The 24,946-nt window shown below is 58.5% G+C and overlaps 1 protein-coding gene across 1 annotated transcript in view; it reads right to left on the minus strand.

Moving 5' to 3' along the window:
- Nucleotides 1-24,946, minus strand: part of OTOF (otoferlin) — a gene marked incomplete at both ends in the record, with an annotated part of 104,311 nt that overhangs the window by 50,992 nt on the left and 28,373 nt on the right. Inside the window, 6 exons of the mRNA XM_084261792.1 lie at nucleotides 2,534-2,607; nucleotides 9,464-9,493; nucleotides 11,192-11,239; nucleotides 12,242-12,262; nucleotides 18,405-18,491; nucleotides 22,244-22,452. Of these exons, the coding sequence (XP_084117918.1) occupies nucleotides 2,534-2,607; nucleotides 9,464-9,493; nucleotides 11,192-11,239; nucleotides 12,242-12,262; nucleotides 18,405-18,491; nucleotides 22,244-22,452 (469 nt within the window). The remainder of the gene's footprint in view (nucleotides 1-2,533; nucleotides 2,608-9,463; nucleotides 9,494-11,191; nucleotides 11,240-12,241; nucleotides 12,263-18,404; nucleotides 18,492-22,243; nucleotides 22,453-24,946) is intronic.

The raw sequence follows: 24,946 nt of genomic DNA on the forward strand, positions 1-24,946 counted from the left end.
TCCCCTCCTGTCACCTGCTGCCCACACTCCTCCTGATGCCCCCAGGATCCCATTGTCTCTCTCAGCCCCAGGACACTCTGCTGGCTCATGGCCACCCTGTCACCCACCAGCACCCCCAGGTCCTTCTCCCCAGAGCTCCTCTCCAGCAGGTGACCCCCAGCCTGTCCCTATTCCAGCAGGTCTCCTGTCTCTTCACTGACCTAGACAAGCTCACAGCTTGCTCCAGGAGGTCAATGTCCTCCAGCAGACCAGAAATCAGGTTCTTCACCCTAGTCTGATTTTTTGAGCTGACACAGGCTTCAGCTGGAGAGAGGAAGATCTAGGTTGGGGGTTAGGGAAAAACTCTCCTACTGCAGGTTGGTGGGGGAACTCCCTGGGGGTTTCTGAGGTTGAGTCATTGCCAAACCAACCAGGAAGGACCTAAGCAGATCCAATTCCCCCAGATGTGGCTGGGTGGAAATGTTCACACCCTCCCAGCCTGGTTTTCATGATCTGGTGGGTGTGTTTGGCCTGAGCAGGACCAGCAGCCCGTGTGGGATGGCATAAAGAGAACAGACCATAGTACCAAGATCAAGCAGGACATTGACTTGGCCAATGGGGAGCTGTCCTCCAGGTCCCAGGAGCTCCAGGAAAAGGCTTTTGCAATCACACACCCTGTGTAGCTCCTCATGCCAATGTGTGAGCCTGGGGAAGCTCACTGAGCATGGCAGCACGTGGTCTGGCAGGAGGACACAGCACACCCAGCCCACCCCATCACCAGCTGGCCAGACCCAGGGTAAGACTCACAGGCAGGGCAGCACTGAGGCCAGCAGAGGAGAGGGTGCTGTCAAGGCAGCAAAGTCTGGCAGGGGGTGTGTGAAGGCCAGAGGCACACAGAGAACCAGGGAAGAGCAGTTGCCATGCTACTGTCAGCTGCCAGGGCACCAGGAGCCCCACGGTCGTGTGGGGCTGACTGCACCACACACCAGAGCAGCTGTGTTGCAACCATTCCACTCCCAGGGGTGAATCCCTGTTGGTGAAGACCCTCTACTACCTGTGCACCCTGTTCCTGCCTTTGCATCCCAGCTGCTTCCCCCACAAGACAAACCCCCAAGTACTGGGGAGAGGGGGAAGCCACTGGTGTTTCTCTGCCACACCAGTGTCTCTCCCAGGAGAAATTCCCCTTTTCCTACACTCAAACCTGGCAGGAAAACCCCCCCAAACCCCAGCAGAGATCTGCCCAGAAACACTATCTACAGCATCGCTTTGTCCTGGCCCACAAACACACCATTGCTCTGTCTCTCTGCTGCTGAAACCCAACCCCTCAGAGTCTGAATGGAAACAACAAGGAGTTTCCAATCCCTGACCCTCCTGAGCCTTTCCAGGGAGGCATCTGATTTCAGCAGGGCTGAGCCCAGGGAACCAGCAGCCCCACAGCAGCTGAGCCCTTCCCTCATCTCACTGCTGCACCGGGCACCCAGCGGGGTGTGAGGGGTACAGCAGGCACTGAGACATCACCAAAACACCCCTGAAAACCCAGGGGGAAGCTGCCTGTGGTGGCTCCTGGGATTTGCCACAGTCACACAGGGTGGGTGATGTCTGGGCAAGACTTCAGAAGGAGCCTCTGTCCATCAGTTCACAGAGTCACCCGGGCTGGAAAAGCCCTCTGAGCTCCTGGAGTCCAACCATCCCTGTCCTGTGCTGCCCCAGATCTCTCAGCACCTCATCTCCCCCCTGTTAAACACCCCCAGGGCTGGGGACTCAGCCCCTCCCTGGGCAGCCTGTGCCACAGCCCCACAACTCTGCCAGGGAAGAACTTTGCCCTCCCAGCTGAGCTGACCCTGCCCTGGGGCAGCTTGAGCCCATTGCCCCTCGGCCCATCTCCTGGCCCCTGGCTGCAGAGACCATCGCCCACCTCTCTGCACCCTCCTGGCAGGGCAGGAGAGGTGGGGAGAAGGGCTCCCCTCAGCCTCCTCTTCTCCAGGCTCAACACCCCCAGCTCCCTCAGCTGCTCCTCAGAGGATTTGCCCTCCAGCCCCTTCCCCAGCCTGGTTGCCCTTCTCTGCACTCGCTCCAGGACCTCCCTGTCCTTCTGGTGCTGAGGAGCCCAGAACTGGACCCAGCACTGGAGCTGCAGCCTCCCCAGTGCCCAGCCCAGGGGCACAAGCCCTGCCCTGGCCCTGAGGCCATGCTGGCTCTGACACCAGCCAGGATGCCCTTGGCCTTCCTGGCCCCCCGGGCACACTGCTGGCTCCTGGGCAGTCCCAGTCCCCCCACACCCCCAGGTCCTTCTCCCAGCAGCTCTCCAGCCAGTCTCCCCCATCCTGTAGCACTGCACCTCGTGTCTCTGCATGGAGCCCTTCTCTCCACACCTCACCCCAAGCACTGAGCACTCCCCATCATCCTGAGCACTCAAATGCTCCCCATCCAGTTCCCAAGTTCCTGTGCCCAATGTCACCCACTCGTGGGGTCTCTTAGGTGCTTTAGTGGGACGTGGGGCTGGTGGAAAAGCAGCCCTGGAGCAGGGAATAACCTCCCTGCAGGAACAACATACCTTGTTTCCGATGGTCATCCTTGGATGGACGTGTCTTGCCAAGCTTCATGGCTGAAAACACTCCTTTCCCAGCTCTGCAAGAAGGGAAGGAAGAAAAAAAGAACCCCAAAACCCATCAATTCCTGCATTTTCAGTGCTGTTTGCTGTGGCTTAGGCGTGGGAACAGGAGGAGGCTTTCACAGCTCAGAAACAAGAGAGGAAACAGCTGAAAGGCAAAGCAGGGGCTGCTGTGAATGTGCCACAGGGCAGAGGGAAGGTCGTGGCTGAACCCATTGCCTTTGGGTCTTGGGTCTCAGGGGTTTTCTCTCATGGATAAAATGAGGCTGGAACACAGTGTTAGCAGCCAAAAAACTCCCCCCCACCAGCCATCCCTCCCACCTCTGCTGTGCCCAGCCACCCTAACCAGCTCCCTACAACCCTTTAGGACAAACCACAGCATCCAACTGGTTTTCCCCCACTTCCAGCATGGTTAAACCAGTTCCAGGTGAGTCTTAGCTCCCTGCCTGCAGCCTAGGCTGGGGTGAAATTCACTCAGGGCAGTTTGGGCTGGTAAAAGAATGGTTTGCAAAGGGCTTGTTGGGTGTTTCCTGAGAACATCCATCATTTCACAGCAGGGTTAAGTCACTGCAGGGCTGGGACTCCAGCTCAGAGCTCAACAACAGGCTGTTTCTTTGGCAGTCTGGGCTCCTGTGTCAGGGCCCCTTGTGTCCATGTGCAGTAACTAAACACCAGTAACCAGCAGGATTTCTGCACTGGGAACTGGGTTGCTCTCAAATGCCAGAGGACAGGGGGGTTACAGACAATGAAAGGGATTCTGGGGAAACTGATCCCTGTTGTTCAGAGGTGACATCCAGAGAATCACAGAGTCCCAGCCTGGGCTGGACTGGGAGGGACCCCAAGGGTCCCAGAGCCCCAACCCCCTGCCACAGGCAGGGACACCAACCTCCAGCCTGGAGCTACACAAGGGTGCCCAGGGCCCCAGCCAACCTGGCCTTGAACACCCCGAGGGATGGGGCACCCACCCCCTCTCTGGGCAGCCCCTTCCAGCCCCTACCCACTCTCTCTGCACAGAACTTCCCCCCAGTCTCTCCTCTCCCCCTTCCCTCCTCCAGCTTCACCCCATTAGTGCTGCTGTAACGTGGTGGGAGGGTCTGAGTCACCCCAGGGAAAGTTAAGGAGTTAAAAACATGGATTTTGAGCCTGAAAACTCAGCTGGAAGCCTTAGTGGGGGGAAAAAAACCCTCCACTGGATCTGTGAAACCAGAACCAGCAGGGAACTGCACACTGAACCCAGCAAGAAGCCCGAGTCAGGCGGTGCCACAACTCTGGAGAGAGACCAGGGCAACAGCCCCTGACTGACCCAGGAGGTGGCAAAGCCCAAGGGGAATTCTTTCTTTACTGGGACATTCCCATGGCCTGGAAGTGGCTGCTTGGGATGGGCAAGTCCTGCCCATCTGGGGAGGGACCTTTCAGCAGGGCACAGAGTGACAGGATGAGGGGATGGGGTTAAATTGGAAGGGGGGAGATTCAGATTGGATCTCAGGAGGAAATTCTGCCCTAGGAGGGTGGTGAGGCCCTGGCACAGGGTGCCCAGGGAGGGGGTGGCTGCCTCATCCCTGGAGGTGTCCAAGGTTGGATGGGCCTTGAGCAGCCTGGGCTGGGGAGAGGTGTCCCTGCCCACGGCAGGGGGTTGGGATTTGAGGTCCCTTCCACCCCAGACCATTCTGAGTCTACTTCTCAGGCCAGTGTGGCAACAAGGGGGAACCTCACCTCCTGCCTCAACCTCACCCCCAAGCTGGCTGTGGGGGCTGAGCAGCCAGGGCTCAGCACCAGGGCTGGAGGCGACAGGATGGGGATGGGATGAAGCTGCAGGGTCCCTTGGTCTGAGCTTTGACTGCATCTGGCTGGGGCCAAAGGGGGAAGATGCACCATGGGGTGGGGGGGGCAGAGGGGGAAGAGGCACCATGGGGTGGGGGGGGCAAAGGGGGAAGATGCACCATGGGGTGGGGGGTGGGGCAGAGGGGAAAGATGCACCATGGGGTGGGGGTGGGGGGCAGAGGATGAAGATGCACCATGGGGTGGGAGGGGGCAGAGGATGAAGATGCACCATGGGGTGGGGGGGGGGCGGGGCAGAGGATGAAGATGCACCATGGTGGGGGGGGGGGCAGAGGGGGAAGAGGCACCATGGGGTGGGGGGGGACAGAGGATGAAGATGCACCATGGGGTGGGGGGAGGTGGGGGGCAGAGGATGAAGATGCACCATGGGGTGGGGGGTGGGGGCAGAGGATGAAGATGCACCATGGGGTGGGGGGGACAGAGGATGAAGATGCACCATGGGGTGGGGGGGGCAGAGGATGAAGATGCACCATGGGGTGGGGGGGGCAGAGGATGAAGATGCACCATGGGGTGGGGGGGGCAGAGGATGAAGATGCACCATGGGGGGGGGGGGGGGACACAGAGGATGAAGATGCACCATGGGGTGGGGGGGGCAGAGGATGAAGATGCACCATGGGGTAGGGGGGGCAGAGGATGAAGATGCACCATGGGGGGGGGGACGGGACACACAGAGGATGAAGATGCACCATGGGGTGGGGGGGCAGAGGATGAAGATGCACCATGGGGGGGGGGGGGCAGAGGATGCAGATGCACCATGGGGTGGGGGGGCAGAGGATGAAGAGGCACCATGGGGTGGGGGGGCAGAGGATGCAGATGCACCATGGGGTGGGGTTTGAGGTGGGTTTCTTTGCAAACCAAAGCAGTCCTGGCAGCACAAGCCAGCCTGATGCATCCCATGTCTTCCCCATCAGCCAGAAGCGTGGAGGCTTCTGCCACAGCCCCAGCAAGGGAGGAGAACACCAAGGAGAAAAGGAGGATAACGGATCCCCTGAGGGAGGGGGGGATCCAGGGAGGGCAGAGGGCCAGCACAAGGTACAGGGGCTGTTGATAGCTGAGGTTTAATTGGGACTAAAGCCACGCTCAGGCCTCAGGGCAGCTTCTGGGAGCTGTGATTCAGTCACAGGATCCTCAGGGAAAGGGCAGTTTCTCCCTGGGTAGGAGGAGGGAGAGAGGAGAAGGAGGTTTCTCTCTCTCTCACCCTGCCAGGGAACAGCTGCCTCCAGGTGCTACGGGGCAAATCACCCTCTGAGGCTATTTTGCCCACTCATTTCTCTGTGCAAACACACATCTCAGGGTGTGAAACTGCTCTGAGAGCCCCTGGATGCTGTGTGTCCTGGCTGCAGCAGGCTCACAGCCACCCAGCCCCAGGGTTGGGTACCTTATGTGTCCTTCTTCCAAATGACTACTTTAAAAATCAAGAAAGTTAGTTAAAAAAATCCCAATCTGCTGCCAGAGGGTGAGTTACAGAATCACTGCATCTCTCCCAGGAGTTTCCAAGGCTCCTCAGGAAGTAAAAGGCAGCAGAAGAACAGCTGGGTGATGGAGCAGGTAGGACTGTGAAGGGAAGACACTGGAGTGCTGGTCCTCCACCAGGACACAGGGGGAGAACTCCTTGCCCAGGCACTGGGGATGCTCTGGGTCCTGCTTAGCACAGCATCTGATGCACCCCCCCCCAGTAAAGCCATGAAGCTGGTTTCTGGGCCATGTAGAACAAGCCTGGGATCAAGGAGCTGCTCCAAGGAGCCATCCCAGCACCACCAGCCCATCTCAGCTCCTCCCAGCGGGACACACAGGAGGTGTTGTCACTCTCATGTGTCCCCAGTGGCAGTTTTGCTGCTGCTGAGCTTCCAGAAGCAGGGGACAGCCTGACAGCTTCTACCACACCCACAAACAGACCCTCAGCCCCAATCTCCTGGGGAACCTGCTTTGGCAGGGGGGTTGGACCCAATGATCTCTTGAGGCCCCTTCCAACCCCTACAGCGCTGGGATTCTGGTTTGGAGAGCAGAGTCCAGAGGGCACAAGGTGCCTTGGTGGCATCAAGCTCCAGGTGATGCCCCAGCATCCCAGCCACATCCCCCTGCTGCTCCTCTCAGCCCCACGTACAACACCTGGTGCCACCTCCTTCCTTCACTGCTGCCCTTGCTGGTATTATTGCAGGGGACCAGAGCCCCAGGGAGGCAAATATTTAAGAGACAATAATGTTTGGAGGTCACAGAGGAGGAAAAAAGGGGGTTTTGCTTAAAAAAAACAAGAAAAAAAAGGAGTTGTTGGCAGCATTCTTGATGGAGGAGGGAAGTAGCAAGTGAAAGGGAGGAAGGAGCTGTCCCAGCTGCTCACCCTCACCCCCCATCCCCTTCCCAAAGCCCATCCATCACCTGTCCCAAGCCAGGTGAGTGCTGAGAGACCCCATAGCCCCCCACCCCCCCCATTCCCATCCCTTGGGAGCACTACCTTCACTCGCTGGCTGTCCAGGGCTCGCCTTCCCCAGGGAGAGATGCTGGAAGAACACAGCTGGGCAGGGGAGCAGCCAGCAGCACAGCTAGGGTGCAGCAGCCATCCCAGTGCTGAGGGCAGAGCTGTGCCCCACGGGTAGCTCAGGGAGGGGGACCCTGGCCCAGCCCCTCTCCCAGCACAGCGGGGTCCTTGTGGCAGGAAAGTGAGGTCGTGCCAATCCCTCTGCTGCTCCTGCCAGGCACCCAGCGGGTGAGGGTGGGAAGCCAGAGCTGGCAGGGAGCTGACACCGTCCCCATGTGAATATTACATGAGGAGCAGAGAACCTGAGATGGCAGCACAGGCAGCACCAGGAGCCACCACCTGCTGCCAGAGCCTGGGTTCAGCCTGGTGTCCTAAAGAGCTGGGAGGTGATGGAGGGGAGGCTGCTCCCCTCCAAAGCAGCACAAGACTCCAGCACGCTGCAAACTGACCCAGCAGCAGGGTCAGGACTGGGTCCCTGGGGGGTTGGGGGTGGAGGATGGAACACAAGCCTCCAGGAAAAGTTAAAGCTGTATTAGACACCAGAGCATCCCCACAGCTTTCTGCCCTGGGACTGGCTGGTGTCTGACAGGGATTGAGCAGATGAAGAGATGAAGCACCTTCAGTTGATGGTGAAGCACACACATCCCCTGCTCAGCTGCTGCTCACTTGGCTTCATCATGGAATCCCAGCCTGGGCTGGGCTGGGAGGGACCCCAAGGGTCCCAGAGCTCCAACCCCCTGCCACAGGCAGGGACACCAACCTCCAGGCCTGGAGCTACACAAGGGTGCCCAGGGCCCCAGCCAACCTGGCCTTGGACACCCCCAGGGACGGGGCACCCACCCCCTCTCTGGGCAGCCCCTTCCAGCCCCTCCCCACTCTCTCTGCACAGAACTTCCCCCCAGTCTCTCCTCTCCCCCTTCCCTCCTCCAGCTTCACTCCAGCCCCTTGTCCTGCCAGGCTCTGCCCTTTAACAAGCCCATTCCCCTCCTGTTCCTGGGGTCCCTTCAGGGACGGGGAGGCTGCAGTGAGGTCCCCCCACAGCTTCTCTTCTCCAGGCTGACCCAGCCCAGCTCCCTCAGCCTCTCTCCATGGGGAGCTGCTCCAGACCTCTGAGCATCCCCGGGGCTCCTCTGACCCCTCTCCACCAGCCCCACATCTTCCTTGTGTTGGGCCCCAGCTCTGGCCACAGGACTCCAGCTGGGGAGGGCAGAGCAGAGAGGGACAATCCCCTCCCTGTCCCTGCTGCCCCCCCTCTGCTGATGGAGCCCAGGATCCCATCGCCCTTCCCAGCTGCCAGAGCCACTGCTGGCTCAGGGGGAGTTCCTCACCCCCCGTGACACCCATCCTTTCAAAGGGTTTCAGCTCTCCTGGAGGGGAGCACAGACAGACAGACAGATTTTGGGATGTGGGCAGGGAGCTGGAAGCAGTCTCTCTCCCCTGACCAGCTCAAGGCAGGGTTGCAGGTTACTGGTTAATGATTCATGGCTAAAAAGGACACGTTAATCATTGCTTCTTACTGGGGAGCTGGGCACAGGGCACCCACGGCTCATTTCCTTGCAGGAATTACACCCATCAGGTGCACACTGCCCCCCCCTGCTAACAGGGCTCCCAGTCCCCCCACTGTCCTGGGAACAGATCCCACTGTTAGCCCCATGGGGTCACTACACACATCCCCCTGAAGCCCAGAGCCCAGCCCCTGCACCCAGCCAGCCCCTTCCTCCCCTGGGCAGCCAGACTGGGGAGGGGAGCCAGCAAGGACCAGGCTGCTCAGTGCCAGGAGGTCTCTTCCCACCTTTTCTGGGGGCTGCCTTCTTCTTGCTGACTGTGTGAAGATCATTTCTGCCCTTTCCCCACCTCACCCCCACCTCCTTGCTTTGCACCATTGACCAGGAGGGTCCACCAGTAAGCTGCTCCCAGAAACCAGTCCTTCAGCTGCAGTGCAAGGAACGTGAGCCTGGAGAGACCTCGCTGGCTGGGGGGTGCCCTGGGGTGGCTGTGGGGATGCTCAGAGCAAAGCTTTAATTGCAGCAGAGCTGCTCAGCCAGGCAGCTGGAGGATGCTGCTGCTGGGAGAGCCCAGGCACAGCCTGGGCTGGTGTCAGCTCAAGCACCTGGGGCCAAGAGGGAGGCAGGAGCTGAAGCCACTGTCTACGTGGGGGTCACAGCAGCCAGACCTGTGGGCACAGGACCTGTAAAGCTGGTGCTAAGCCCTGTCTGCCCAGTCCTGTGCCCAGACCCTCTCCTGCCCTGAGTCCTGGCCAGACTGCCCAGGGAAACTGCCCCCAGCCAGGACCCATCCAAAGCTGATGGGAGCCAGACCCCTTCCAGCACTGCCAGGGGCTGCTCCAAGCCAGACTCCTCCACCCAGCTTCTGCTGCAGGGAAATACCCTATGCAGGCTCCAAGCCCTCAGGCCACCCAGCCCAGAGACCCAAGTTCCCTCAGGGCTGCCAGGCTCGGCTTTAGGGTGAGGGAGAGCACACCAGGTACAGGATCTGCCCCAGCCTGAGCCAGGAAAGCTGGAAAGGAGGAGGAGGAGGAGCAAGGAGAGCAAACCTACTTGTGCTCCTTCGTCTTCTCTTTGCCTTTGCTGGAGCCAGGGGCCATGCATCAGAGGAACAAGAGGCAAACAAGCTTCAGTGCCCTTCAAGTGCTTTGAATCCCACCCATATTATCCCCCCACCAAGGTGTACTCACATCTTCCCTCCAGACAGGGCTCAGCTAGGGCAGGGGGGCTGGAGCTGGGGGTCCTCATGCCTGCCCAGGCTGACTCTGCATCCTCCCAGTTCCCCTTCAGAGCCCCCTGCCCAGCCTCCTCAAACCTGTTCTCCTTCACCCAGGGCTCCCACACTTCTCCACATGAGTCCTGCCCCCCCTGTTTGCCTCCCCAGTCACTCTCCCTTCCCTGGCTAACCTCTCCCCATCATGCATCAGCAAAGCAGCAAGGAGAAAGCCATTAAATAGCTCTAGAAGCTAATTAGGAGGGCTGGTTTTTAATTACAGCTCGTTACTCTGCTTCAGCCCATGGCTGAGTCTCTACTGGGGACGTGGGGCAGGATGGTGGCCTCAGCACAGGGATGTTTGTCTCCCTGAGCCACTGGAAAACCACCTGGAGACAAAACCCCAACCCAAACCCAACCTTTGGTTTGAGGTGTCCCTGGATGGGGTTTTTAGGGATGTGAAGTCCAGAATGGCTCCAGCACAAGACAGGGAGCAGGACCCAACGCTGGGTGGGGGTCTGGGAAGAGCAGGGTCCTCCCGTTCAGCCCAGGGTGGGCAGGGGCAGCTTGGAGCACGGGGTGGAAAATGGCCAAGGAACCCCACCCAGAAGCAGTCCTGCTCTCCACCTGCACTGACCCAGCAGAAGTTACTCCCTTGCCAGCTGAGCTTGTCAGGGGAGCCAGCAGCTCAGCAGCTTCATCTGCATTGTAAAAGCTGCCCCAGTGCCCCTGCCCAGTGCCAGGAGAGGATTTCAATCACTCCACACTTCTCTCCAGCAGCTCCCTGGGTGTTGTTTGTGCTCCCTGCAAAGCCACACAGCTCATCACCACCTCACCCTGAGCATGGATGGGGTGGCTCTGGATGCACAAGCCCTTTGCATCACCAGAGGGATCAGCAGCTGCATCTCACCCCCCTGCTCTGGGATCCTTCCCCATCCCAGCTGGGATGGGAAACTCACAGTGCCCATCCAGACTGCCCTGGGGATGTCAGAGTGCCTGGTGACACCCACCACCACCACCACCAAAACCCCACCATGGCAGGATGGGACCCACATCCTGCTGCTCTCCTGGCTCCTCCCGCAGCCACGCACGGTGCTGCTGGCCCTGGGCATGTGGGTCATTGGCTCCTGGGTGGACAAGCCAACTGCACCATGGGAGGGGGCCAGAGATCCAGGGACCTGTTGGAGCAGCAGCTTACACCAGATTACTCTTTCTGCCTCCCCTCCACCATCCCTTGCCCCTTTCACACCAACCTTCACTGCAGAAGGCGCCTCTGACCACCACAGTTTGGGATTCAGGTGCCTGAAAAGGCATCTCCAGGCCTTTTCCAATTTAATTTCACCCAAAACCAAGATTTAATTCCCTCTTTAATCCCAAAGGATTCCCAATGAGCTGCCCCACCAGGGAATTTCCAGGGGATCTCTCCAAGCCAGCTGGTGTGAAGCACCATCACCAGGATGAAGCTGTGGCCCTGCCCTGCTGCTGCTGAGGGGGATGCTGTGAAGGGAGAGGTGCTGAGGCTGGAAGGTGACCCTGAGCTCTCCCAGGGGTGGGGGGAGTGGGGGTACCTGAATGGCAGCGCCAGGTGTCTTTTCTCTTTGCCTCTAGCCTTAGCTCTGCAATCACAAGGAGATGGGGTTCACCCTGCTGCAGGGGTGGAGACCCCTGCCCACGTCCCCCCCTCAAAACCCCCGTCAGCAGCATGCATCAAGCAATCCATCACCCACACCCCAGCATGCCAGAGGGACAGCTCGTGGCAACGGGACTTCCCAACCCACTGGTGTCCAGGGACCTGGGAACAGGGATAGTGACAGGACTGGTAGTGCTGGAGTGAGGGGGAGGAGGAGGAGTGCATGAAAAGATGGGACAGCTGGCAGGAAAGGAGCATGGGAGGGAGGGAGGGAGGGAGGGAGGGAGGGAGGGAGGGATGGATGGATGGATGGGGGGATGGATGGATGGATGGGGGGGTGGATGGATGGATGGAGGCATGGATGGATGGATGGGGGGGTGGATGGATGGATGGAGGGATGGATGGAGGGAGGGAGGGAGGGAGGGAGGGAGGGAGGGAGGGAGGGAGGGAGGGAGGGATGGGTGGATGGTGAGAATTCCAGTGATGGATGGAAAGAAATGCCATGAGATGGATGGATGGATGGATGGATGGATGGATGGATGGATGGATGGATGGATGAAGTGATGGATGGATGGAGGGAGGGAGGGATGGATGGATGGATGGATGGATGGATGGATGGATGGATGGATGGATAGGATTGTATTGAGATGGACAGAGTGATGAATGGAAGTAGCTGCATTGGGATGGACAGGTGGATGGGTGGGTGGATAGCTAGTCAGACAGACAGACAGTATCCTCAAAGCTCCTTTGGAAGGCACCTGAGTAGAAGAAACAGTCTGAACACAGAGAAGTCCTGCTCTTTGTGGAGAAGGGCATGGGGGGAGTACCAGAAAGCTCTGTCCCTCGTTAGGAAGAGGGCAGGAAGCAGTTAGGACCTTTCCCTGGGTTCAAATGCCATGCAGGGGTCGGTACACCAACACACATGTAACATGCAGGCACACACCATGCCCAACAGGCCTGAGCAAAGCAGGGACACCACACCCAGTACCTGGGATCTTCAGGGTCTTCACTGTTTGGAAGAGACACAGCCAGGAGGATGAAGGTGAGGAAGACACAGACCCACCCAAACAGACATACAGCACCCTCCATCCTCCCCCCAGGACACAGGGGGCTGGCCAGGACAGGGGGAAGGGCTACAAGCTGCCACCAGCCCTTGGGAGGATCCTCCTGGGCTGATGCTGAGGTTTATTCAGTGCAATGCAACCCCAGAGGGCAAGATCCTGCTCTGGCCTCATCCAGGACTGTGTGGAGAGGTGCTGAGGAGTCACTGTCCCACACTCAGCTCCTGCTTGGCACTGGGAGACCAACACTCTTCTGCAGGTTTCTGGAAGGGGCTGCCCAGAGAGGGGGTGTGTGCCCCATCCCTGGGGGTGTTCCAGGCCAGGTTGGCTGGGGCCCTGGGCACCCTTGTGTAGCTCCAGGCCTGGAGGTTGGTGTCCCTGCCTGTGGCAGGGGGTTGGAGCTCTGGGACCCTTGGGGTCCCTCCCAGCCCATGCCATTCTGATTCCATGATTCTCCTGCATCCTCTCCACCTCCCTCAAAAAGCTGAGCAGCAACAGGGACAGGCTGGGGCTGGGACCACTGTCCTGAGTTGACCCATGCCAGGTAAATGGATTTGGAGAGATGTGTCCTTATCATAGAATCATGAGATCACTGAATCTATAGGGTTGGATAACACCTCTAAGATCATCAAGTCCAACTGTCTGTCCAACACCCCCAGGGCAACTAAACCAAGTCCTGGAGAGTCTACGTGGCTTTTGTCTACATGGTCTTTGAGCCCTTCCAGGGATGGTGACTCCACCACCTCTCTGGGCATCCTGTCCCTCTGCCTGACCACTCTTTTGGTGAAGGAATGTTTCCTAATATCCAATCTACAACCCATCTTAGTCATGCTGTGTCTGGGAGTCCACCAGCCCTACAAACAGGGTGATGACCATCATACTGCGTGGGGTCTGGTGGTTGAGGCACCACAGGACTTGCACCTCCTTTGCCATGTGAGCTGGAGGAGGTTTGAGGGTGCAGCTGGACCCCACAGAAAGCTCCTGAAGCACAGGGCTCGTGTGCATACAGATCTTTCTGCCTTGCTCCAGCTTCAGAGCACTCCTGGGCTCTCCTGCTCTTGCAGAGACACAGTCCTGTGGTGCTTCACCCAGGTCTGGACCACACACCCTGCTCTCCTGCCTGAACATTTGGGAATTAATTCGAATTAAGGAAGATTGGGAACCTGAACCAGACTGGTCCACATCCCCATGGCTGCATTTACACCTGGGCAGCCACATATTCATGGGGAATGGGGTGACTGGGATGGGCTGGGATGAGAGGAACCCCCCCCCAGAGAGAGCCAAGATCCCACCAGTCATGACAGTTTGGTACCTTGCTACTGACTTGTATCCATCATTAAACTTGATCCTGAGGAGAAAGGGAGAAGGAAACAAACAAACCAGTGTCAGGCTCCTTGGAGCAGCCCAGCAGCACCAGGGGGGGACATGGACCAGGTTCCAGCAAGCCCAGTGATGGGGACAACCCTTCCAAGGAGGGCTGGTGGTGTGTCCAAGCCACAGTTCCCATGGGACTCACAGTGGTACCCAGCCCATTGCTCTGAACCCCTTTTTTCTGGCCATTTCCCCACTGTTTGGGGTCCTCAGGATGCAATTCCTGTCAGCTTGATGATGCACCAGCAGGGTTGCATGGGATGGGAGCCACCTGGAGAGGGACTGATGGTCTTTGGGACATCATTTCCCCTTCTGTTTGGTTCAGGATGAAAAGGACCCTGATGTCCCTGGGTTTGCTGATGGAGACTTTGGTCCAGGGGGTGACATCCCTGAGCTGTGTGCCCAAATCCCACCCTTGAGTTAGCAACTCTGCACCCTCTGATCTCCTTGGCCACGAAGGTTTATGAGCTGCCCACACCAGTCCTCCACAGCCACCGAGGATGGAGGATGCTCAGGTTCAAACTGGGGGTCAGATCCTGGGAGGGGGGAACCATCCCTTGGGAGATTTGACCTAGGAGGACTGGGGTCATAGCAGGACCCTTGCTGAGCTTCCTGGGGCCACACAGGATGGTGCTGGGATGCACCTCACAGCTCTATCCTCTCCTTTCCACCTCTCCCTACACACAGCAGCCCTGGAAAGCCACTGTGAGCAGCAACAGAGCCAAGCAGACCTGTTTGCACCACTGGCCAGCACAGGTTGGCCAGGGAGGTGCCCTGGAAGAAGCAAAGTCTCCCCTCTCCCAGGCTGCTGCCAGGGGTGTTTCCATCACCAAGTTCAAGTCCTGGGCTTGGCAACGACCCCAGCTTTGGAGCAAGTGACCTGTGGGGGTAATTAGTGGCAGGAGGAGGGTTGAGCTGAGCTGGACATGTCTTGGATCCACACAGAAGAAAAGCTGTGATCAATAATTAACCAGGACCAGATTGCTTTCTGCTGCAGAGCTCTGGCCTGCCCATGAATATTTCAAGGTCAGCAGCTATCAGGTGATGCCTGCTGGGATCTCAGTTTCAAGGTGGTGACGTGCACAGCCCTCTCCCACCCAAATCCTGGAGGTGCAGTGGGGTCCCTGCTCTACCTGAGCTGCTTCTGAAGGAGCCCATCCCTCTTCAGGGGCCACAGAAGGAATCCAGGGAAGCATCTCTCTTGGTCGATGGATGGACCAAGGCTCATTCCCTGTCCATATGGGTAAACCTGCATCCAGGCTACCTGGTTGGGGTGGCTCCTGGTGCATCATATCCTAGTCCCTGTGCCCAGACAAACACTGAGCCAAAGCTATGCCAGGGACTGTGCTAACTACCCACCCAGCAGCTGGGAAGGTGCTACCCCCTGTGCCTGGGCTTGCTCCATCACAAACATGAGCAGGCTCCAAGCCCACCAGCCCCTGGGAAACCTCTAAGTCTTGACTGAACAGACCTAGGGCTGTAGGTTCAGACATTTAAGCCTGGATTTAAGGAAGCCTTGTTTGCTGAGCAAGGCTTTGGACACGTCTCAGCACCGTAGAGGGTCACCAGAGGGTGATTTCAGGGTCACCAGAGGAAGGTTGTTGTGGGTATTTACCTAGTGTGCTGCTCTTCTTCTCCATCATCTCCAAGGCTGGGGCATTTAGAGAGAAAGGGGGGGGAAAAACCCCACTGTGATATGAAGTTAGAGGGGTCTTCTGCTGGTTTAAGCCAGGGGATGATTTACTTCAGCACGGGAAGAACTTCAGAACACACCAACACAGCAAACCACTCCAGGCAAACCCACAGCCAGCTGGCATGGGGCTGCTCCTCCCCCTGCCACCCCACGCTGAGTGGGTCCCTGCAGGCTCCATCCCTGGTCCTTTTGGCTGGCTGAGCTCCCTGCTAAGGTAGGAGTGAACCAGCCCCCTCCACCCCATGTCCTTCCTCCCCTCCACCCCCATGTCCATCCTCCCCTCCACCCCCATGTCCTTCCTCCCCTCCATCCCCATGTCCTTCCTCCCCTCCACCCCCATGTCCTTCCTCCCCTCCACCCCATGTCCTTCCTCCCCTCCACCCCCATGTCCTTCCTCCCCTCCACCCCCATGTCCTTCCTCCCCTCCACCCCCATGTCCTTCCTCCCCTCCACCCCCATGTCCTTCCTCCCCTCCACCCCCATGTCCTTCCTCCCCTCCATCCCCATGTCCTTCCTCCCCTCCACCCCCATGTCCTTCCTCCCCTCCACCCCCATGTCCTTCCTCCCCTCCACCCCCATGTCCTTCCTCCCCTCCACCCCCATGTCCTTCCTCCCCTCCACCCCCATGTCCTTCCTCCCCTCCACCCCCATGTTCTTCCTCCCCTCCACCCCCATGTCCTTCCTCCCCTCCACCCCCATGTCCTTCCTCCCCTCCACCCCCATGTCCTTCCTCCCCTCCACCCCCATGTCCTTCCTCCCCTCCATCCCCATGTCCTTCCTCCCCTCCATCCCCATGTCCTTCCTCCCCTCCACCCCATGTCCTTCCTCCCCTCCACCCCCATGTCCTTCCTCCCCTCCATCCCCATGTCCTTCCTCCCCTCCATCCCCATGTCCTTCCTCCCCTCCACCCCCATGTCCATCCTCCCCTCCACCCCATGTCCTTCCTCCCCTCCACCCCCATGTCCTTCCTCCCCTCCTGGCTGCTGCTTGGGGTGAATTTGGGGACAATTGCTTAGGCTGGATAAGGGTGTGTTGGGTCGGTGCTGTGCCATGCCCCAGCCTGCCTGGAAGGAGGAAATGGGAATTACCAGCCCCTTCTCCCTTGGAAAGCCCTGTCCTCACCCCATGGTAGGAGCAGTGGGCACCAAGCTCGGTTCCTGCTGTCCCAGCACACACCAGCTCCCTCCCCAGCTCTGGGCCAATATAATGCAAAGAAAAGCTCATAGGTGGGCAGCCTTGCAAAAAAACCCTCAAGAGAAACCAGCCTTGGTCTAAGGGGTCTGGGAAAGAAGGTCTGATGCCTCCTGCCAGAGTAAGGGATCACAGAATCACTGACTCACAGGGGTTGGAAGGGCCCTCAGAGCCCCTGGGGTCCCACCCCCTGCCCAAGCAGGGTCCCTGGGACAGGGGCTGGGATCTCTCCAGAGAAGGAGACTCCACACCCCCTGGGCAGCCTGTCCCAGTGCAAACAGCTCTGATATAACCCCCACTGCACAGGTTTCCCACACCAGTCTCACCAGCACCAGCCTGGGAAGTGCTTGGCAACCCCAGTGCTATTTCTATATTCGGTGCTGTTGCTGCTGCTGCTTTTCCCATTTCAAGGGCTATTTGGTCCCTACACCCCCCACACCCCCCTTCTGCACCCCCTCAGGAGAGGGAAGCAGCTGAATAGCAAAAGAATGTCCCTAATGAGCCAGGGGAGGGGGGGGAACAGCTTTGGGATGGAGATGACACCCACAGAAAGGCTGTGGGACTCTGGGGGGGTCCTTCCAGCCCCTCATTCAGATGCAAAGCCTGCCCAAGGGGACACAGAGGATGGAGACAAACTGTGAAGAGGGAGGGAATTACAGGCAAAGAGGCTGCCAGGAAGATTTTAAGCCCAACTTCTTCCCCAAGGGAAGATCAGCTCCCCTCAGACTCTTCCTCAGATGTGTACCCAGCTCAGCGTTCAGCATCTCCAGGGATGGGAGCTGAGCTCCTGGGGTTTCTCTCCCCATGTCCTACAGCCTGGCTTGCTGCTGCTGCCTCACAGAAGTTTGGTTTCTGGCTGTCCTGTGAGCAGCTCACCCCAAACCCAACCCCCAAAGATGAGGCAGGACCTGTATGCTGATTCTAACCTTGGCTTTCCTGAGTTGGCCAGGTCCAGAGGCTGATGTGGGGTGGTGGGGCTGCCCACCTCAGTGGTACCCATGGGAAGCTGAAGGCATTGTGAAGTGATGCCCAGTCCAACCCATGGGGCAACAGCTCCCACATCTAGGCTTGGCCCAAGTGGCATCAGTCTAATTAATGAGACTTGATCAAGGTGTTTACTGGTACAGATGAGGCCCCAAACTTCCACCATGGAGAGTCAATATCTCCATGCTCTGGAAGCCTGAGGCACTCAGCAACAAGCTGCAGGGGGTTATGAGAAGAGCCCCCCAGAAGAGTCGTGTGTAGGAAGAACCACCCTCATAGGCTTTCTGCAATCACTGGACCCACTTGAGGGGAGGAGTCCCCCCCAAAAATGCTCCTTCCTTTGGCTGAGCTGCTCTAGAGGCATCAGGCTGGTCCCTGGGTTTTAGCTGAACTTCTCTGTGTTGTTATCTTGCAGCTCCTCCCCAAACCCTTTCTGGCACATGGTGGGGAAGACCTCAGGGCACAGCACTGCACAACAAGCCACTGCACACAGAGAGGAGATCTTCATGCAGGTCACAAGGGGCTCTTCCCATGTGCTGGTCTCTTCTTCCAGGGGGAGCTGTTCCCCATGTGTGGTGGGACCTGGAGAAGGAAGGGGGCCCCAAAGGCAGGGCTGTACCCCCAGTTGCAGCCTTATCCCAAGGCCCTTTCTCCATCCTGGATCCTTTCCAAGGATGCTGCTCCAGCTGCTCCATCTTTTTCTCCCCACCATCTCTGCTGCAGCAGAGAAATGGGGATCCAGGGGACACCCCCAATGCTTGTGGGGCATCCCCAGGGACACAGCAGGAGCGACACAGCACTGCAAACCCCACTGCCACCAGCACGAGTGGGTGCTGGTGGGCTCTCCCTACCTTGCGTTGAGGGATCCCTGGCTAAGGGTGTCCCCCTCTCCCAAAAGTTCATCTTCACTGTGGTAATACATCTCATCCTCTTCCATCCTGTGAGGGTGGTGACACAGAAGACATCAGCCCTTCCATAGAACCCCCAGCCTGGTCTGGGCTGGGAGGGACCCCAAGGGTCCCAGAGCTCCAGCCCCCTGCCACAGGCAGGGACACCAACCTCCAGGCCTGGAGCTACACAAGGGTGCCCAGGGCCCCAGCCAACCTCAGTATTTGTGTCAGTAATCATGGTGACACTACTGACCACGGGGGGTGGGAAGAGGTTGAGGGCAGGGGCAGCAAGACACAGCCAAGCCTGACATCCCCTTGAGCTCAAATGACCCACTGCTGTGGGACAAGACTCCAAACAAGAGGAGATGGGGAAGCTCCTCTGGGGCAAAAGCAGCAGATTAAAAGCAGATGTAGGGCAATTGTCCACACAAACACTACTTGGGACAGTAGGACTTGGGGTTTTTTTGGAGTCCTCCTCCTTTAAAACAGTTGGAGCTTTTATTTCAGTGCCCCAACGGGCAGGATTTTTCACCAGCCACATACAAATCCCAGAGTCCCCAGGCTGGAAAAGCCCTTCAAGCTCCTGGAGTCCAACCATCCCTGTCCTGTGCTGCCCCAGATCTCTCAGCACCTCATCTCCCCCCTGTTAAACACCCCCAGGGCTGGGGACTCAGCCTCCTCCCTGGGCAGCCTGTGCCACAGCCCCACAGCTCTGCCAGGGAAGAACTTTGCCCTCCCAGCTGAGCTGACCCTGCCCTGGGGCAGCTTGAGCCCATTGCCCCTTGGCCCAGCTCCTGGCCCCTGGCTGCAGAGACCATCGCCCACCTCTCTGCACCCTCCTGGCAGGGCAGGGGAGGTGGGGAGAAGGGCTCCCCTCAGCCTCCTCTGCTCCAGGCTCAACACCCCCAGCTCCCTCAGCTGCTCCTCAGAGGATTTGCCCTCCAGCCCCTTCCCCAGCCTGGTTGCCCTTCTCTGCACTCGCTCCAGGACCTCCCTGTCCTTCTGATGCTGAGGAGCCCAGAACTGGACCCAACAATCAACTTCTAGACACAGGAATCAACTTCCAGAAGTCCTTCTTCCCAGCACCCCCTGCATGGAGCCACCACAGCTCAGCAGCCTTCAGCCATGGCACGACTCCAGGCAGGGCTCATCCTCCTCTTAAACTTAACTTTATGTTCTCTGGAGACCTAACCCAGAGCCTGTAAGCAGGATTTATCCACCCACTCCCTGCCAGTGAAGCATCAGCCATGTGGTGTTCACTGCAGCTCCAGTGAGGTCAAAGACACGTTCACATCCTGCTGCCCGTGTCTGCAGAGCCCCCATGGTGCAAGCAGGACGCTGGTTCCCCAGCCTGGGGGCCTGACAGACACCCTCTTTGGAAGCCAGGCTCTGCCTGGTTGCTCTGCCATGCCATCCCCCCCCTTGAAACCCTTCAGCATCTCCCCCCTGCTCAGCAGCCTCACGCTCCACTGAGCTGGGAAATGAAGCCCAGCTCCCAGTTTGTTTGTAAACTCATCAGGTTTCAGCCCAATTCACACAGATAATTAACTGCCTGGGAGTGGTGGGGGCGGCTGGAGACACCTTCCCTCAGTCTCAAGGGCTGGAGACACCTTCCCTCAGTCTCACAATGTGGGGACAAAGAAATGTTGGCTTTACATGGCCAGGGCAAAGCTCTAAACCCCAGACAGGACCCAAATGGTCCCACAGCACCGATGGCATCAACCCTGGGGTGGGGGGCTGTAGGGCTGCTGCAGGGGGGGGAAAGGGCATCAAACCAGCAGCTGATTCCTTGGGGGATGTTTGGATTCACCCCCCCAGCTGGGCTCCCATGCGGGCTTGGAAGGAAAAGGGGTGCCCAGTTTGGGACTGTAGCCCTGTGCTCATCCCAGGAGAGGGGTGGGTGAGCTGAGGATTCACAGAATCCCAGAATAATCAGGGTTGGAGGGACCTCTGGAGATCCCCCCAGACCCACCCCCAGAGCAGGGTCCCCTCAGCCCAGGATCAGGGCTTGGGGTGGCTCCAGGGATGGAGGGAGACTCCCCAACCTCTCTGGGCAGCCTGGCCCAGGGCTCTGCCACCCTCCCAGCACACAAGTTCCTCCTCAGGCTCAGGGGGAACTTCCTCTGCTCCACTCTGTGCCCACGGCCCCTTGGCCTGTCCCTGGGCCCCCCTGAACACAGCCTGACCCCTCCTGCTGAGCCCACCCCTCAGGGGTTGCTCAGCACTGAGCAGATCCCCCTCAGGCTTCTCCAGGCCAGGCTCAGCCCTGGGTTGCCCTCACTCTCTGCCTGTCCCACTCATAGAACCTTCCTCCTCTGCCAGTTTCTCTCTTTCCACAAGACCTTCTGCAAGTTCAGGACTTTGATGTCTCCCCTCTCCCAAAGGAAAGAGGCTTCAAGAGCTACTGGGGTGGAGCCCAACAGACAAAGTACCTGCAGGGACAGCACAACTACCTGAACCTGCCTGGAAGCCTGTCCCAGCAGCACACACACCCAAGAGACCTGTGTGCAAGTGGTTTCACACTTGGAAAACTCTCCTGTTGCCTGATGAGCTGCTTGAGGACTCACCACAGGCTTCACAGCACCAGTGATGGGGTGAATCTGGCCCAGTACTGCTGGGACTCAGTGTCCATCCATGCCTTGGCCTCATGGCCACATATGAGGTGCTCAGGGGGCTGTTTCTCCCACCAAGGACCAAGCCCTGAGCATCCATATCCACAGCTCATAGCAGAACCTGCCCCAGCTTGCCCTGCATCCCAGTGAACAGCCAAGTGCAGCATCCCCAGCCCAGAGCCCTCAGCACCCATCCCAGTCACCAGGCTGGGTGTTCCACTCCTTACAGCAGCTCTGGGTCAGGAAATGGAAGGAGACACTCCCTGGGCTTGTTCTCATCCATTGTCAGGTGCTGTGAGCTTGGAAAGACACCAAGTCCTCTGCTAGGGACTCTTAAATGAGTAGGAAGCTGGTAAGAGCATCCCTGAGAAGAACTGGAGGTGGCCCCATCACTGTGTGAGGGTTCAGGTAATCCAAACAGGACTTTGCACTTGGGTATGGGGTGTCACTTAAGGCTGGTGAGGTCCTGAGGTCCTGCCAGGCTGCTGTGGGAGAAGCTCTGACAATGCCTCTGAGAAGCTGGGTGCTTGCCTGGGTGAGGGTTAATGCTGCAAGGGAGGTGCAGGGGCTGCTCCCCCCCTCCATGCCATGGTGTCCCTGCTTTCTCCTCCAGCCTCTGCTTCCCCAGCTGCCTTGCCATCAGCTGTGCACCCTCACGACACCCTCCAGCACATGGACACTGGCCAGGGGCACAGTCACTGTCCCCTTCCAGCCCAGAGACACCACACTGGGGTGGTTTTGTGGACAACCTGCCCTCCTCCCCATGCCCCTGGCTGCAGCTGCACTCTCCCCTCAGCACACCTTGAGCTCCATCAAGATGCAAGACCCCAGCCATGGCTCTAACCCCATTGGACATGAGGTCTGACCAACAGGTCACCCTCTGAACCTGTTCCTCACTCTGTTTCTCCTCCAGTATCTGCAACAAGGTGCCACAACCCTCAGCACTGCCTGGAAGTTCCAGCTACCTGCTGGACAGGGGGGATGGAGCACCAGGGACCTGGTGGCACTGCTGGGTGGGCACTTCAGCCCATTCTCACCTTGAGCTGTGCAAAAAAAAGGTCTTCTGACAGCCAGGGGACAGGATGCTTAAGGGAACAGCAGGGCAATGCTGCCAGTCCATGGCACACCGAGCCCCCCTCCCCAGCCCAGCTGCTGTGATATGTCTCCCAGTGCTGAGCATCCCGTTACCTCCTGAAGCTCCTCTCTGCAGACTGCTGGGTGGATTTGCCTGGAGGGGTGTCCAAGCCCTGCCTGTGGCTGCAGAGCAGGCTGTCTGTCTCCAGGTACCTGCTGTCACCCTCGGACTGCACGCTGGGAGTCTCCAGGAATTCCTTGTCGCTCCAGGTGCCCACTGGCCCATCCAGAGCCTGGTACCTGATCTCTATGGAGATGCTGGTCTGCAACACACAAGGAAGACACAGTCAGCTCCCAAGAGAGGAAGGGTGGCCCTGCAAAGTCTGAAAGGCAGGAAGAGCTGTTGGGTCAGCTGGATTGATCTCTGAGCCTTGCTGACCACAAAGCTTCTCCTCACCAAGCACATGGGACACTCAGAGAGCAGGTCTTTGGCTCCAGGGCTTGGCTCAAGCCAGCTCCAGCATGGTGCTGCAGCCTCCCTGCTGCTCAGGGACTGGATTCACTTGAAGGGCTACAAAGGTGCTGAGGGCACCAGGACATCTCTGGGCAGAGAGGCTGAGGGACTCGGGGCTGCTCAGCCCGCAGAAGAGAAGCCTGAGGGGGATCTGCTCAGTGCTGAGCAACCCCTGAGGGGTGGGCTCAGGAGGAGGGGTCAGGCTGTGTTCAGGGGGGCCCAGGGACAGGCCAAGGGGCCCTGGGCACAGACTGGAGCAGAGGAAGTTCCCCCTGAGCCTGAGGAGGAACTTGTGTGCTGGGAGGGTGGCAGAGCCCTGGGCCAGGCTGCCCAGAGAGGTTGGGGAGTCTCCCTCCATCCCTGGAGCCACCCCAAGCCCTGATCCTGGGCTGAGGGGACCCTGCTCTGGGGGGTGGCACTGGGGGGTCTCCAGAGGGTCCCTGCCAGCCCCCATCACTCTGATTCTCTGATTCTGTGAGCTGCTGCTGCATTCCAGCCCATCAGACACAAGAGACATACAAGTCCATCAGCAGCAAACCAGCCCCTCAAGCAGCTGAAGGTACCATGGGCAGATGATGCTGTGTCACATGTCCCCCCCCCATGGGGCATCACCTTGCTGATGATGACCTCTAAGAGCTCACCTTGCTGCCAGAGACCTGCCAGCACTGCCTCTGCCCCCATGCCCAATGTTCCTGCTGAAACTGCAGCATGGGGCAAGAAATCCCTCTCCTAAACCCATGTCTGTTTAGAAAAACAAACAGCTGCTACAAAGCTCAAAACAACCCAAACCCCCTCCTCCCACTCTGCTTCCATGGAGAAATCAGAAGTTCTACCCAGCACAGAGGCCATTGATTTTAGACAGAAGGAGAAAAGGAGAGGGATGAAAAAACAGGAGCAGGGAAAGCTGTGAGGAAAAGATCTGCACTTTTTCATCTCTGTGTTTAAGAGGAGGGACAGACCTGACCTGCTCCAACCCCAGCTTGGCAGAGGGATGATGGAAGGCTGGGAAACAGTCACAGAATCACAGAGTCAGCAGGTTGGAAGAGACCTTTGAAGATCATCGAGTCCACCCACCCCTGTCCTGTGCTGCCCCAGATCTCTCAGCACCTCATCTTCCCCCTGTTAAACACCCCCAGGGCTGGGGACTCAGCCCCCTCCCTGGGCAGCCTGTGCCACAGCCCCACAACTCTGCCAGGGAAGAACTTTGCCCTCCCAGCTGAGCTGACCCTGCCCTGGGGCAGCTTGAGCCCATTGCCCCTTGGCCCAGCTCCTGGCCCCTGGCTGCAGAGACCATCGCCCACCTCTCTGCACCCTCCTGGCAGGGCAGGGGAGGTGGGGAGAAGGGCTCCCCTCAGCCTCCTCTGCTCCAGGCTCAACACCCCCAGCTCCCCCAGCTGCTCCTCAGAGGATTTGCCCTCCAGCCCCTTCCCCAGCCTGGTTGCCCTTCCCTGCACTCAGAAGATGCACCCAGGAAGGATTCTGTGTGTTCAGCAAACAGCAGCAAAGGGGTGACTCAAACCCAGCTGGAAACTGAGCTCAGGGGAAAGTTTTGACTGATCTCACGCTTCATATGGCACAACACAAATTGGAGTCAATCACAGTGATTTGCCACGCTGTGCTGGCCTCCCCAAGCTGTTTCAGGTTGTTTAAAGAAGCAAAGGCAGAGGGAGGGGGGACGAGACGTGTTGGAACATTGATATTTCCCACTGGCAAAGCACCTCGAGTTGGTGGTGAAATGTTGGGTTTGAAATGTTGGGGTTTTTTTTAAAAAGTCTATTTAAAGGCTCAAAAATCCTTTAAGGGGAATGAAAAAATGGAGAAGAAATGGAGAAAAAAATACAGATGCAATAAACTGTGAAAGGGAAAGGGAACAGCAATGGCAGGACAAGGGGCTGGAGTGAAGCTGGAGGAGGGAAGGGGGAGAGGAGAGACTGGGGGGAAGTTCTGTGCAGAGAGAGTGGTGAGGGGCTGGAAGGGGCTGCCCAGAGAGGGGGTGGGTGCCCCGTCCCTGGGGGTGTTCCAGGCCAGGTTGGCTGGGGCCCTGGGCACCCTTGTGTAGCTCCAGGCCTGGAGGTTGGTGTCCCTGCCTGTGGCAGGGGGTTGGAGCTCTGGGACCCTTGGGGTCCCTCCCAGCCCAGACCAGGCTGGGATTCTGGGATTCTGTGATAAGGGGAATCAGGAGGGGTGAGCTGAAGCCAGGAGACATTCCCACTGGAAGCAAACCCCTCCATTTAACAGCAAGTAAAATCAACAGGCAGAACAGTTCCCTGAGGGGCTGGTGGATCGCTCTGTCCCTGGGCATT

Source organism: Gallinula chloropus (genome assembly GCF_964237585.1).
Source record: "Gallinula chloropus genome assembly, chromosome: 3".
Taxonomy (NCBI): Eukaryota; Metazoa; Chordata; class Aves; order Gruiformes; family Rallidae; genus Gallinula; species Gallinula chloropus.